At 35.4% G+C, this 15,107-nt stretch overlaps 1 protein-coding gene across 3 annotated transcripts in view; it reads right to left on the minus strand.

Moving 5' to 3' along the window:
• Sptz (zinc finger FYVE-type containing 26 spastizin) overlaps positions 1 to 15,107 on the minus strand; it is a 273,621-nt gene that overhangs the window by 40,173 nt on the left and 218,341 nt on the right. For all 3 annotated transcript variants that reach the window (XM_089246450.1, XM_089246451.1, XM_089246452.1), the window contains exon 37: positions 8,325 to 8,384. In XM_089246450.1, coding sequence (XP_089102576.1) covers positions 8,325 to 8,384 — 60 coding nt within the window. The remainder of the gene's footprint in view (positions 1 to 8,324; positions 8,385 to 15,107) is intronic.

Genomic DNA, 15,107 nt, shown 5'->3' on the forward strand with positions numbered 1-15,107 from the left:
CTTGTTTTTCCACTGAACCCCCCCCCCCCCCCACAAATGTTGAGATGGACAGTTCCACAGTATTTTATGGTTTGTGTGGACCACATTCGGTTGTGCACGTACAGTATAACCTTCTGTTAGTAAAACATGTTGTATTACAAGAAAACGGAAAAGTTCCTCGTGATTCCGCACAGTTTCCTGACAGAAAAAGTAAGCAATATTAAATATAGCTACACATTTTTGATAAATTCATGCATTTTAAACATTTTCTTTAATGATAATTTATTCAGAATCTTCAAAAACAATCTAGATTTTGCAGCCCTCTAATACTTATAATCAATAAAGCGTAGTATAAAATACTTTTTTTTCTGTTAGACATATCAATAAATTAATAAAACTTACCATGTTTTATTTTTTTCAATCATATTTAAAATTTATTTAAGAAAAATTTAAACTCCATTTGGCTTGCGTACTTGTAAAAGTGACAATATTTGAATCGAATAAGAAATTTATGCAACTAAAAAAATTATTATTTTTCTAATTTAAAACCTGATATATGACTCAATATATGAGAGTAAAATAAATCTTAAATAAGTGACATGTAATTTGATTTTGGGGGAAATATACACTGTATCATAAAATATAAATAAATACAGGGCTCGACAAAAATCATTAAAAAATTTAGGCACCAGCCAAATTTTGTAAGAGCCAAGCATGGTTTTTTCACGAGAAAAGTATCTTAAATAATCTTTTTTCAACCTTTCTGGGAATTGATGACCCCTTCCCAGAGCCGCAACTAGATACTTTGTCATCTGGGGCAATTCGGAATTTTGGCGCCCCTTGCATGTAGAAGAAGCAGTTAAAGGGTGAATTCGACTCACATTCTGGTCCAGCGTCCGGAGCACCAGACCTACCTGCTTTCTCTAGTTGTGGCTCTGCTCCTTTCCATGTTGGAAGACAATTATGAAATCGGAAAATTTTGAGCCATCACTAGATTCTGATTTAGCAATCACATATACAAAATTTTAGGCGCGAATACAGATTTTCCAGTCACCATGGTGACCTGGCACTTGGGGTTTGTCCAACCCTGGAATAAATAAAGATGCATATACTGTTCTGAATATATTTTTTGTATATAGTCATTTTCATGACCCCGCCCAGGGGATTTCGGGATTCATGAGATCTGGGGGATCTTGGGAGGATATACGCAGATTTACGGCATGACTAGATCTGAATAAATTGCCTATGGCGATAGACCGGAGTTGTGCTCGTTTCAATGAGAGAGAGAGAATGAAAGTATATTTTTACTTGGACCGTGATCAAACTAGAATGGGGCTCAAGGGCAAATTCTACGCCCCCAACAATCAAATAAATTCTTGTTAATTAAATGCTTTTGGGAAATTGGCACCAACTCAAAAATTCTCTGGAAGAAATTCTGTGTCCGCCCCCCCAATAGATTGGTTTTCTTGGGTACGCTCATGCTCAGGGGTAGTCCCATTCCAAGGGCGTAGCGAAGAGGAAGACTTGGGGGTCTGGTCCCCTCGTCCGAAATGTGAGAAAATGACCGAAAAAAGGGAAAAAGATGACCAAATCTATTGTTCTGTCACTTTGGTCCCCCCTGCCGAACGAAATTTCTGGCTACGCCCTTGTCCCATTCACTTTGGTAACAATACATTAAATGACTGTTATACAGTCGAATATCCTGTTATAACGAACTCCAAGAAACCGGAGAAAACACTTCGTTATAAAGAAATTTCAGATTGTTTGCATTGTTCCTATGTATACTTATTAGAGGGATTAGAAAACCATTCGTTAAAACGATATTTTCGCTGTAACGGTATTCGTTAAAACGGGATTCGCCTGTAATTAGAGCCCGAATTTTCCACTTAAAAAAAATGGCTAAATATGAACTAAAACTGAGAAAATATGTGCTAAAGAACAAATAACCAAGCAAAAAACGCAAATGCGTTTTTAAATGCATCTTTTCTATTTATCTCGATGCATATTCATTTGCAAAAACATTCTCATGCAAATGATTTCTACATGTATTTTATTTAGGAATTTCTAGTTATTAGTACTGTAGCTGCTCACTAATAGAAAGAAAAAGTTGCTCGAAAAAGAAGCAAACTACACGTGCACACAAGTAACAAAACATGAATAATGTCAAAAATGGGAAGATTTTTCTCCTGAGATTTTACTTCTTTTTACTTGAAAAAAAAGAAATGACAAGCAAATGAAGCACCCGGGCTTCGGGTATGGTCCATGTAGCTAGAAGGTCCTTGGAGTTGAGCAACCAAACTATTTGAAAATGTCGAATTTCCGATTCGATAGACGATGTTGCCTGATCCATAAATCCATGGAAGTGAGCATGAATGTAATAAGTTCAGACTTTTAATTGTTCAGTTGGTCATCTAAACCGCTTTGATAATACGAAATTGTATGGAAAACGTCTTATACTCTTAGAGAATCAACTGATTTGAGATCAAAAATCAATTTCACATGACTAGAGTTCCGTCAATCGTTAATACGACGTATTAGAACGAAATGATCTCAAAGACGTCCCAATGCAGATAAAGCAGCAATTTTCAATAATTTTATGTCCTTACAGAGCGAAACGTGAAAATTCGTTTATAATGAGAACTACGTTACAGCGAAAACTTTTCTTGTGGTTGTGAGCTGTTGCTATAACGAACTTTTATTGTATTATGAGCAATATTAAGTTGAAAAATTAAAAAAATTTAATTAATCTTCCGCACAACTTGAAAATTTGCACTTATTCTGAAAATTCTTCAATTACATACATTTATACACACATTAATGCTAAAAAGAGGTTAATTTATATAAATGCAACAAACAGGACTAATCATAACAAATTTATAAATAGTGCAAAAAAAAAAAAAAAATGAATAAATCAAAAATTAAAAGGTCAATTTCCCGTGACCTTTCATTAAATTAAGTTGTATAATAACCAAGAATGGCCACTGAAGCTGTGCTTTCCAAAGTGTGAAATATCGACCCCTGGGGGAAGGGGTTGATGCAATTGTCCAAAGGGTCGATAGAAGCTATGGGTTTAGTATAGGATCCTATGGGTGGGCTTGAGTTGGGAGAAATGAGAAAGAAATTTTTTTTAAAGAAGAGCTATGGAACACAAAAAGTTTGGGAAACTTTTCACTGAAGCAGCGGTTCTCAACCGGTGCTCCGTGTACACTTCCCGGGGGCTCCGCATCCACTCGAAGAAAATAAATCAGTAAATTCGATAAATGAATATAAGGAGAGCGTACGGGGCTCCACCATAGAAATTTTACGCCGAATAGAGGCGACCACTGATGCATATTTGTGTTTGAGTACAGGTGATCATTTGTGGAGATTTTACTGTATTTAGGAAAATGTAATGGAACCCTTTGTATATATCTCCCTATTACGTTTCTGACCTTACTTATTTGTACGAGGTTTTGCTTCAGTTGCTATAGTATACATACATTATGTATAGTATACATAAACCTGTATACATTTCTATACATTATCCCTGTATACAGGGCCTAATTTCTTCATGGGCAAATGAAGCCTTTATAACTTTGAGCCCCCGAAATTCAAACAACATACATTCACTGACCAATTAACATCTTTGACTCTTGTCGCAAGAGCCTCCTAATTCCTGCTTTACCCAGGGCCCTGCCTGTATACACTTCAATTAATCGACGTTTTCACTTCGATTCGAACTCCCAAGTCTTTGGAAAACACCTTTTCTATCAATCGAATCACATAATTTTTCAATTGGTGAAAACGTGTCACTGAAATACAGTGTTTTACGGTTTTCAAAAACCCATCATGAAGAAACGTTTTAAGCGGAAAAACTAAGCGGGATCGACTGTAGTTTCTCATGCATATTTTTTACTGAAAAAGTAATAAAATTTAAGATGATTGACTGGTTCAATCAGGGCTGCAACTAGATGCTTGGTTACCCGGGGCAAGCGCGCATTTTGACGCCCCCGTTGTAATGTTGAAGGAGAGGTTTTAGAATGAAATTTGCACCCCATCCGGTCTAGCGCCCGGGGCACGAGACCCGCCTGCTCCTCCCTAGTTGTGGCCCTGTGTTCAATGGCTTTTGACAGGTACTGAAATAATTATTGAACGGGCTACGGTATGCTGATAGCCAGGGCTGTAACTGGGATTTTTGTCGCCCCCACATTCGATAATTTTGTAACGGTGTTCTGTAAAGGACGTTTTACACAACGTTTAAATAACACTTTTTTTTCTGTTAAATCTTGAAATGAATACCGTAAAATTGCTTGAGACTTTAGCAACAGTAATGTTATGATAGTATTATAAGTATATTTCTTCTCAAGCATAAGATTTTGAATCAAAACGACAGATTTTCACAAAATTTTTTTTCGGAAACGCCTGTAAAAAAAAGTGGGGGGGGGGGGTAATTTTCGGAAAAAGTTCGTTTTTCAGTACTGCTTTGATTTATACGGCGCGTCGTATAAACGAGGTTCCATTAGAGCCTGAGCCCCCCCAACATTTTCAATAAGTTTACGCCTATGCTAAAACGTAGAGTGCTAAGCAGATCTTTGACATAGCAATGCCCCTACCACAACAACAGTTTCAAGATTGGTAAAGAAATTCAAAGAATCTGGGTCAGTTGCAACCAGATAATTGTCTGTGGTCGAAACCATAATGTTTGAACGCAGAGTTATCATTAATTTCAACGATCGGATGACTGCCTGCAGAGAAAGTGGAGGTGGACATATGCTAGATATCATTTTTCATTATACAATCAAAGTACATGCTGAATAAAATTAAATAAAAATTTTGAATTTTGCTTTGATTTTGGATCATTTATTGCATTATTAAAAACTGCAAACTTTATGAAACACCCTTTATAATAACAAGAATAAATTTCCAAATGTTCTGTGAGCATGACATGGAGATAAAAAAAACCAGCCAATGCTGATAAAAGAGAGCAGGTATTGAAGTCTTTCATATGCGATTGAGCGTGCAGTAGCAAACAATAGAGCATCACTTAATGGGTGAAGCCAACTTGTCACTTGAATGGGCCCCTCCAACCATGCCTCCTGTGTTGCCCTGTGCATTAGATGGAGGGAGATAGCATTACTTGAGTTAAAGAAGCCTTGTTGCTCTATGAAAATTTTTTCATAGAACCTGACACCATTTTTCAAATAGGAATAAAAAAAATTCCATAACTCAACTGGTTAAAAAAATATAAAAAATTTTGGAGGCTGTATCATGACACAGTTGCGAGTTTAAATGTGAATACGTCTTTTAGATCTCGTTACAGTATAATGCAAAATATTTAGTCTAGTATTTAAACCTGAAGGAAGAGGTTTCTTCACATGCATAAGGTACTTTTTTCATCTTGTACATCCCAAGATACAGAGTGAAACAATTTTGCTGAAAAACAGAATGTTTCGCATTGTTTGTGCAATGAGCCCCCAGCTGACTGGAAATGTTCTGAAGTAAAAATTCCCATAACATAGTTTTCTCTCTGCACTATTATTAAAATTCTTCCAGATCATTCTGCACAGCACTGATTTTCCTGCGATGTATGTCACAGTTTTCGACATATTCTACTTTGAGGCAATTTCAGTATATATGTGGGCAGTTGGCCTGAGCCCAAATGAGGTATTAAAACCAATGCAGTATTATTGGATTTGTCTCAATGATATCTATGGGACAATACCATTGACTTTAGTTTTTATTATGTACTTGTTGAGATATAGTGTAAAACAATTTTGTAAACTCTCTCAGACCAAGGGATCCAAATAAGTTAGAGTATCACCTCTTCATTTCTCCAATAAAAGTAGTAGTACTTAGGGTCATCGGGGTATACTAATGCCTCTTAGCTCAAGAACACTTCATTCACAGAACGACAGCTGCAAAAACCTAATCAGCAGATAATTAAAACTTTTTTCATTTTCTGATTTCTCCATAATGCATTCAAATTTACGGTACTTTAAAATTAGTAATCCAATCTCATATCTAAATTTTTATGCTTAAAAAAATAGTCATGATCATTATATATGTAAATGCATTGTGTGTATGCTTGCATATAAAAAAATGTTTTGCTTTCAAAAAAATGATTTGAAAGTTTTCACTTGACTATGTACTTTTTAAAAATTCCAATATGCTGCTATTTTTTAATTAAATGAACATCAAAATTAATTTTTATTGGGAAAAACCCTAAAAAATCCATGTATATTAGGCTAAAAAAAGTGCAGCCTGGGGATGGGGAACAAGTATCTCTACCCAGAAAGCAAATCTGACAACCTTGCTGTAGTCACACAATTCAGGATGGAGAATTTTACTTATGTAGACACATTTCTTTTTCTTAAAAAATTTAAATTATAGTCAAACTTGGATAATTCAAAGTTCTAAGTCACTGGAAAAAAGTTTAAATTATCCAATTAATCTATCCCAGATTCATAAAATGACTATAAATTCCCACTTAATCATCAGCATTCACATAGGGTAATAATCATCAGTTATTAAAATTTTATCACTTCGTTACAAAAAAATTTTCTCAAATTTTAATAATTTATAATTATACTGATTGATATTAGCTGTTACATTATTCCACTGTTCTGGAATCAACATTGCTGCAGAATTTCTTGACCACGTTCAAAGCCTGATTTATGTAAATAGTTCATGATCATCCGTTATAAAACTATTTCCGAACTTTTGCTCATCATTTTTTTGCTATCAAAGAAATATACTTTCATTAACACATTACAATTCAAACCTTCAGATATTTTCCATACTTTTAATGACGACAAAAATAATCGATTTTGAATGATACACCTTGACCTATAGATTAGGAAAACATAATCAGTATTAAGTGTTACACATTATCGATGCACTCTAGCTGAACGCTGAACAATGTTAAAATGAACATTAAATTATCAAAATAAAAGAGTAAAGGAAAAAAAGAATTTTCAAGCTTTAATTTGTCTTTAAAAAATTGATTGAGAAAAGCAAAGTCTGACTTCCTGTAGATTTTTTCAAACTAAATTTGCTCGTATAAAACTCATGATTTTTTCCCCAATTTTGAATCATCCAAAAATATTGAAAGAAATTCAAATTAAACAAGAAATTCTAACATTAAAATAGAACACTCAAGGGGAGTTTGTAAAAAATTCCAATTACCTAAAATTCAAATTGACCAAGTTCCACTACATATACAGTTGAGTTTGCTTATAACATACCCCTTGGTGATTTAAGAGGTGTATGTTATATGAGCAAGATTTTATACAGGCTGTCCCGAATTGTTTGCATAGCAGATATCTCTGCAACCTCTTTTAATGACAAAAAGTTTTCAAATGATGTGTGGTTACTCAAAAATGTCTTGAATTTTCCGCAAGGTCGTATACATAAAAAAAAATAGAAAAATTAACTTTTTATGTAGACCCTCTGTCCTAAAACTTCCAATTAGTGAAATTCAAATGCAACTCTGAGAAGTCATTTATAAAAAAATTGCACATTTTTAACTGCAATATTAACTGAGATATTTCACTGAAGTTTTCAACATTTATTGCCAATGATTAAGGGTTTTTTTCATAAATTTTTAAACTTAAATTGTAAAAATTCTGTAATTGTCAAGATAGTCATCAAAAAATGTAATTGCTATTTATTGTGAATAAAGAAATAAAATGGTTGAGTTCATTCTATTTGTGCACAGCCACACTGGAGACACATGAATCTGCCTTCCTAATTTCACGCACTGTGTCGTGAGGTGCTGAAGTAGAGGCATTAGTAGCCTCTCTTAACTTCAGGAAATGGCCCCCGGGTGGGACGGTTTAGAGAGATATAGATGGCTTTTTTCTCAGCCAGAGATATCAAGGAAACAGTAATTTTCCGGATATTATGCTGAGGTGAGCTCGGAAAGAAAAGTCATCCGAGTGTGTCACATCAAGTGTGTCTCCAGTGGTGTAGATGGTAGCATGCTTGCCCGGTATGCAAGAGGGCCTGGGTTCGAGTCCCGGCGGGGACGTGATGACTTTTCTTTCCGAGCTCACCTCAGCATAATATCCGGAAAATTACTGTTTCCTTGATTTATTCAAATATTTGAAATATTAACTTTCTAATTTCACAACAAATTTTTTTTTGTTTCAATTTCTTATAAAGCATAGAAAAAAATATTTTCTACTAATAAATAAAATGGTTTTAGTTGATATGAAAAAAAATCTCATTTATTTAAATGGTTGAGTATGGACTAGAAAGGGAGGAGATATATCAGGAACTTTTAAACAAACACACTCTCTGTGTGCAGTTATAAATGCCCCAAAAGTAATAAGCTCCAAGCCTTAAAATTTAAAACCCTATTTTACCTCATAAACTCCTTTTTTCATTTCTTCTAATGATGAAAGAACTGAAGAAATGGCAGAATCCTATTAAAAGAAAGGACGCATTCTGATAAGAAAATATACTGGAAATTAACAAAACACATAACAACAGAGCCGAATTCAGTCTATAAAATAAAATTAAACTTTAGTCAGACATTCTGATTTTCAACTCAATTATGCTCAATTATGTACGCTACATTACCTCAGTGACCATTACTAATGAAATTATTCTACTTCTGCCAGTCCAATACAGTAGTGGCTCTTCATGAATTTATAACTTATTGAACATGTCACTACTTGTTCAAAGGTATTTTTTCAGTTAACACATTGAAATTGATAATTCAGATGATTGATAAAACAGAATTTCTAGCAGTTTTACATAGTACAGATCAAAAACCGATACCGCAAAAAGCAATTAGAAATAATACAGGTGAAATGTTCGATGATACAGAGGGACTCATGGCATTGAGCAACATATACGAGTAATACCATGGTATGAAAATTTATCAACTTCCCCCTATTTGTACAAAGATCGATTGCATGCAGCAAGTCAAGTACAATGACTGTGGCAAACGATTGATATTTTCTCTCAGATTTATTGCCAGAGTGCAAGTCCATTATGCTTGGTAGTGAAAAAAAGGTTTTGGAAAAATAAGGTGGATTTTAACTAGATGGACCTACTTCACTGAACTGAACATAAATTTTGTAAACATTCTTCCAAGGGAATTTCTAACAAATTGGTGCATATCAGAAGATGTCATGGGTGACCCTAACGTTTCTATGATGTCAGAATTGTGTTTGAGAAGAATTGCCATCAGTGTTCCTTATTAGAAGTGAAAGTGGCAGATGCCTGAATTTTCATGTTTTTCTGTGAACATCATTGAAGGTCTGCCTGCTTTCTGTGGAGTGTTTTTTTTTATGGAAAACTAGCTTCATTTGCACCTAGAAGTTGAAAAACTGAAGAAAATTAACTTCAGTTGAACATAACTTCTCTACAATGGAATGTGAAATCTCTGAAAGAATGTTTATCACAGCTTGTGTTATATTTTCTTTTAAGGTGGCCAGGTTCTAAACACCAAGATAGACTTTGAACTTCAGATACCCTCACAGCTAGTAGTCACTTGGGGGATGTCAATGGGCAGCCATTCAATAGAAAAAAATGATAAATGATTCTTTTGTCTGTGAAGTTATGATTTAAAAACTGCTATATCTTTATAGCTGTGTGTGGAGCAGGGGCAGCTCAAGCTTACTTGCTGCTCGGGTGCAAAGCCTCATGTGCCGGCTTTAAAGATGACCCTGGCAGTAGGCTGATAAGGCTTTAGCCTAGTTCACCCTGTAATAAACCCAATTTTTTTTTAACAGAAAGCCATGGCCATTGTTTATCAAATGAAATGTTTGTGACCACACGTCTCGCTTTTAAAGAAACTGACTCGCATTCAGGACCAGGATTATTTTACCATTCTTAATTATGCCAGATAACTTGATCCATATTATAGCTCTTATTGATGAGCATCATTTCCAGCCCCCCCCCCCCCCCACAACTTACAGCAGGGCCCCTAGCTAGGCTAGGACCTTTAGAAGGTTCCTCTATAGGGAATTTATAGCATGGAAAAAAATGACCGGAATTGTCCAGGACTGAAACCTTATATGCCCTGCCCTTGTGGGCCCCCATGATCATTATTTACACTTAACCCATAAACAGGGGCATCTGAAGTATTTCGTATCTGTCAATATTCATCTTAAGCTTTATGTAGAAAATTTTGGTACAGCTACTTCTGGGGGTGTTCAGACCCAAGCCACAAATTCCTGTCACCAGCATCCCTAACTATGATGCCATTGTCCCTGAAGAAGAAGTATAATACAACAAGTTTATTAATAAATTTATTCAAATTCATTTCTGATGCTCCAGACGGAGCTGTACAAGTAAGAAGCCGAATGTTTCCTTTGCCTATATTTTACCATTTCAGAAAAATTACTGGTTGGAAGCACCAATACTTACCCCACTTGTGACAGAGTACATTCTTGTTTCTGGTGTTATGATCTCAGGCTCAGTTTGTTCCCTCAACATCTTCATTGTCAAGGTATGGCTCAAAAGTGTGATACCATGTGAATTTTTATTACTTGAAGTTTTTCAAAAAATTTTGTGTCTGACTTAAGGCTAAGCTGCCTAAGCTGCCTGGTTGTTAGGGGCGGCATTTTGGACTTTCATTGGACAAAAAAATTTTTTAAAATTTCCAACAGTAAAAATTTGCATGGAGTCACGTTGACAACGAAGGTGTTAAGGTAACTTGAGAAAAAAGACGGCCTGTGACAGTATTACCAAAAATAAAAATGCACTCTATCACAAGAGGAAAACAGTAATTTTTCCGAAAGTCAAATAACGCAAAGGAAATAATTTGTCTTCTCACTTGACTGGTCCCTGAAGCATCAAAAACCACTTTGAAAAATAAATTTTTTTACAAAAATCGCCTCGTTATATATCAACTTTACAGGATAAGTAAGTGTAAGTAATGGTGGCCCATCAGTAAGTGCTGTTCTGTGAATTATCTGGTACAATCAAGAATGGTAAAATAACGAGAGAAAAAACGACAACAGCTCTGCTTCGAAAACACAACATTTTCTTCAAAAGCGGGACATATGGTCAAGAACATTTTCTTGGTGGAGAATTGTGTGCGGCTTTCTTCTAAAGATAAAATACGTTTATCCCAAGGTCTCCTAGGATACAGCTCTGTCAGCCTTCCACCAGGGTCGTCTTTAGGGGCGGCACATAAGACTGCACCCGGGCAGCAGGTAAGCTCGAGCTGCCTCTGCATCTAGCATAAAAGTTAGCTCATCCAGACATTTTCTTTGTTGAAGTTGTAGAATGGCAAAACAGTTTGGAATTTTGCAGTGCCTCTGTGTACTAGCAAAACAGGTGCTGGCTGAAGTGAACTGGTTCTGATGACATAACATTGTCAAAAAATAATGATCCAATGATGAAAAAACCCACTGAGAATATAACAAAATATCTCTTACAAACTCATGGTAAATTATTTTAATTAACAGTTCAACAATAAGGGGAAATGGCTAAAATTGCCTGACGGCTATAGAGCATGGACCATGTTGGGTTTGAAAGTTCAACAATAAGCAAATAAAAATTATTATAGTTGGAAACAATTTGTGTTAAATAAAAAATACAATAACACTGTCACATCACCTTAATGGTGATAGATAGGGAAAAAAATGGGGTAGGCTGTGTCATAGACATGGCCACAAGTTTTGAAATGAATACGTTCTTTGTGCTTGAATTAAGTGGTAAGTACTGACTTGATCAAGTAGATATCATCGGATTTGTGTCAAGAATATCTATTATACAATGCTATTGGCTTTCATTTGTGTTGTGACCCTCTCAAGATGTTGCAGAAAAAATATTTGTCACAAATGCGGCAAACAAGCCTGGTGGACACAAGGGAAAAGGTATTAAAATCAGGGAGGTACCATACCAGAATTGTCTTAACAAGATCTATCCATAGACATAAAAAACATGGATATATCCTGGATAGTTCTTGGGATATGGGTGTTTAAAGAATTTAATTACGCGACTTTTTGAGGATGCATCCTGTATCATCAGATGATTTAAAATGTGTATTCACGTCAAAAGAACATTCATAACTAACTTTCCCTGAAGAAAAATGCTCTGTGGTGATGAAGAAAGAATGTAGCTGTTGCACAGAGGGGAAGATCTTTGACGTCTATAAATGGAGAACAAAATAGCCACAAAGAAATAAGTACTCTTATTGATCCTTTTCCACAATTTTTTTTTAATTAAAAAAAGTAGAGCAAAAGTGTTATGTTTAATACACATATTTTGCACATTTAATTAAAGTAATAATTCATTTTGCATTTAATAATAACTTGTAAATATCTCCAAAGCCGGTTATTCACATTTTTCAAATGTAAGCAAATAATATTTTGATGATAAAGAAATCACCCCTCCTTTTCAGTTGGTGCCCAAAAAGATCTGCCCTTCTGTGGCCACATAGTTGGCAGGATTCAAGATCCGGTCCTGAATATCTCATTAACTCTCTCCTTAAATAACTCATTTTTGGAATTTTGCACCATGTCAGAGGTCAGCACAGTTCAAATTAATGCATATAACAAATCAGATCCAGCCCTATGAGGCCGTTCAAGTATTACGTCACCATCGATGGGGGGAGGAGGTTTCCCATTTGCTGACTTTTGATGACAAGGGGGGGGAGGTTTTGGATAATGCTTACGTCATCAACCACCCTTTATGAAAATATGAAATATTTTTAATGGCATCTTACTCAGTGCTCCAAAAACAAGAAAAACCTTTCGATGGTTTGTGGGCAATTGAAGCAACATCCCCCTATTGATAAGTGCCCAACAGAGCCACTTTAGTGATCTCTAAATGTTTCGCGGATCCAAGTGATCTGGAAATGTGCCCGGGCCGCTTAATTGCTCTGGAACTATGCCAGGCATCATTCAAGTGATCCGTAATTATATGCCGCGGATCACTTAAATAATCTGCGAATGTGATGCGGGTAACTTGAGTGATGTAGAACCACACTGGGGGGGCCACTTAAGTGCTCTAAAACTATGTCACTCAAGGGATATCTAAATGTGTCACGGATCGCATAAGTGTTCTGGAACTGTGTCCCGGGTCATTTAAGTGATCTGAAAATGGGTCTGCCACGGGCCACTTAAATGTTCTGGAATTGTATTACAGGACACTTAAGCGATCTGTAAATGTGTCGCTTAGTTCATTTTTACCAAATTAGGTTTCAGGAGGGCAGACCACACATCAAATAACCCCCAGGGCCATATTGGTCCATGGGCCAAGGGTGCATTGTTATGCGTTTTATCACTATATGGCTTAGAGGGTGGGTTGCGATGAATTTATTAAAGATAAATTTTCAGTTCATAGCCTTCAAATAGCATCGAAATTAACAGAAATTTATTATAATTACATATGAAGGTATTTTCTCCCAAAATTTCTATTAAAAAAAATAATTTTTTGGCATTAAAAAATAAATTTTTGATCGTGGGAGGGGGCACGAGCCCCCTATGCCTTCCCCCGTGTACGTCTCTGATCCCACCAATATGCACTAGGATTCAGAGGGACAGAGCTGATTGACGAAATTTTGCTGACTTTCGCTGAAAAGGGGGAGAGGGGGTCAAAAATTGCTAAAAATTTCCTTACATAATACTTGAACGGCCTCTATGGTTTATTATGTGCGAGAGTACATTTGCTCTCGCAAGTCCAACACCAATCACAAAATCCCTCAATAGGTATAACTGTGTCATTTCCCCCTGCTCCTTTGAAATTGCATCTGTAGTCAAGAATGTGCTGGTGAAACGGGGCCCAAACAATCCATACAGAAAGCTCAAAACAGGACTTATCAATTGTTCAAGGGAATCATCTCATCCAATCAGAAATCTGATTACTTTTATCTGAGGAAAAATTAGAAAATCAAAACCCTCCGAATTACTAAGATGTATGAAATGCTATGAAGAATCACAGAACGTGCCTGAAAAATTTGATGATGGAGCTGTTTTTACAGAGACTGCCAGTGCCTGTTCAGTCCATCTTGGCCGCAGTGTCTGATGTAATGCTGGACAAAGTAGCAGAAATTTCTGATTGAATTCTGGAAGTTACTACAACTCCTATTGAGAATTTTGCTATTTCTAATGCCAAACAATCTAGAGAAGAGAAAGTTCTCTGGGAAATTGAAAAATTGCACAGATTGAGCAGATTTTCTCCATTATTTTGAATTGGTACCTGATATGAAGCATAAATGTCTAATGGACCTGAAAACCAAGTTACAGGACCAAGTAAAACACACACATATACATTCAGTGGAAACTATATCTAATAATAAATTTTATCACAAAAATATCAAAAATTAAAATATCAGGTCTCCTTAAGCAATTTCCTGCCATCATGAAATTAACAATCCAAACTGACCAGTGAAGCATAACAATCTCCATCATATCCACAAAAACACCTACTGTAGTGGCAAAATCTTGTAGGTTAGCTCCAGACAGATTGAAAATATAAAAATCTGAATTTCATAACATGATGTAACTGAGGTATTTGAGACCTTTGAACAGTAATTATGCATCACCACTTTTTATGGTTCCAAAAAAGTTTTGTTTTCAAAATTGCAAGAATACGGTTTATGCACCAATGTTTTGAAATTCTTATTTAGCACATCCACTATTGTCTTTTAAGGTTTCATCTACCTGAAGATGGAATTCAATTACATCCAGATAAAGTCAAATGTATAATAGATTTTCCCCCACACCACATTCACCTTAACTCAACTGCATAGATTTTTAGGCATGTTTAACTTCTCTATAGATGTTTCATGCTTATTATACATAATAACTGATTTATCAAATTTACTGTAACATATATGTCATTAGACTATGACAGTTTTAATGATTAATAGTAAAGTAAAAATATTTGATTTGCTGTTTAGAATCTGAAATTTTATGTATATAAACATTTTTTTTTATAACTTGTGGCAATGTAAGACATTTTGGCCAGAATTTTTTATTTCACACACAGCTGACTATATATGATGCCTTACTACAATTTCATTAAAAAGAACATATGATTGATATTTGACTTCATCAAGTTAATCACATGTCATTTCTAACAACTAAATCAACAAATATGATGCCAAAAAAGAAAGTCACACTGAAGTAAGCAACTCCAACTCTGTAAGCGCTCACTCATTATGACCATTTTTTCAACCTGTT

This window comes from Pholcus phalangioides, unplaced genomic scaffold (assembly GCF_987345545.1).
Source record: "Pholcus phalangioides strain wild (caught in Gottingen) unplaced genomic scaffold, Ppha-v1.0 ptg000017l_1, whole genome shotgun sequence".
Lineage (NCBI taxonomy): Eukaryota > Metazoa > Arthropoda > Arachnida > Araneae > Pholcidae > Pholcus > Pholcus phalangioides.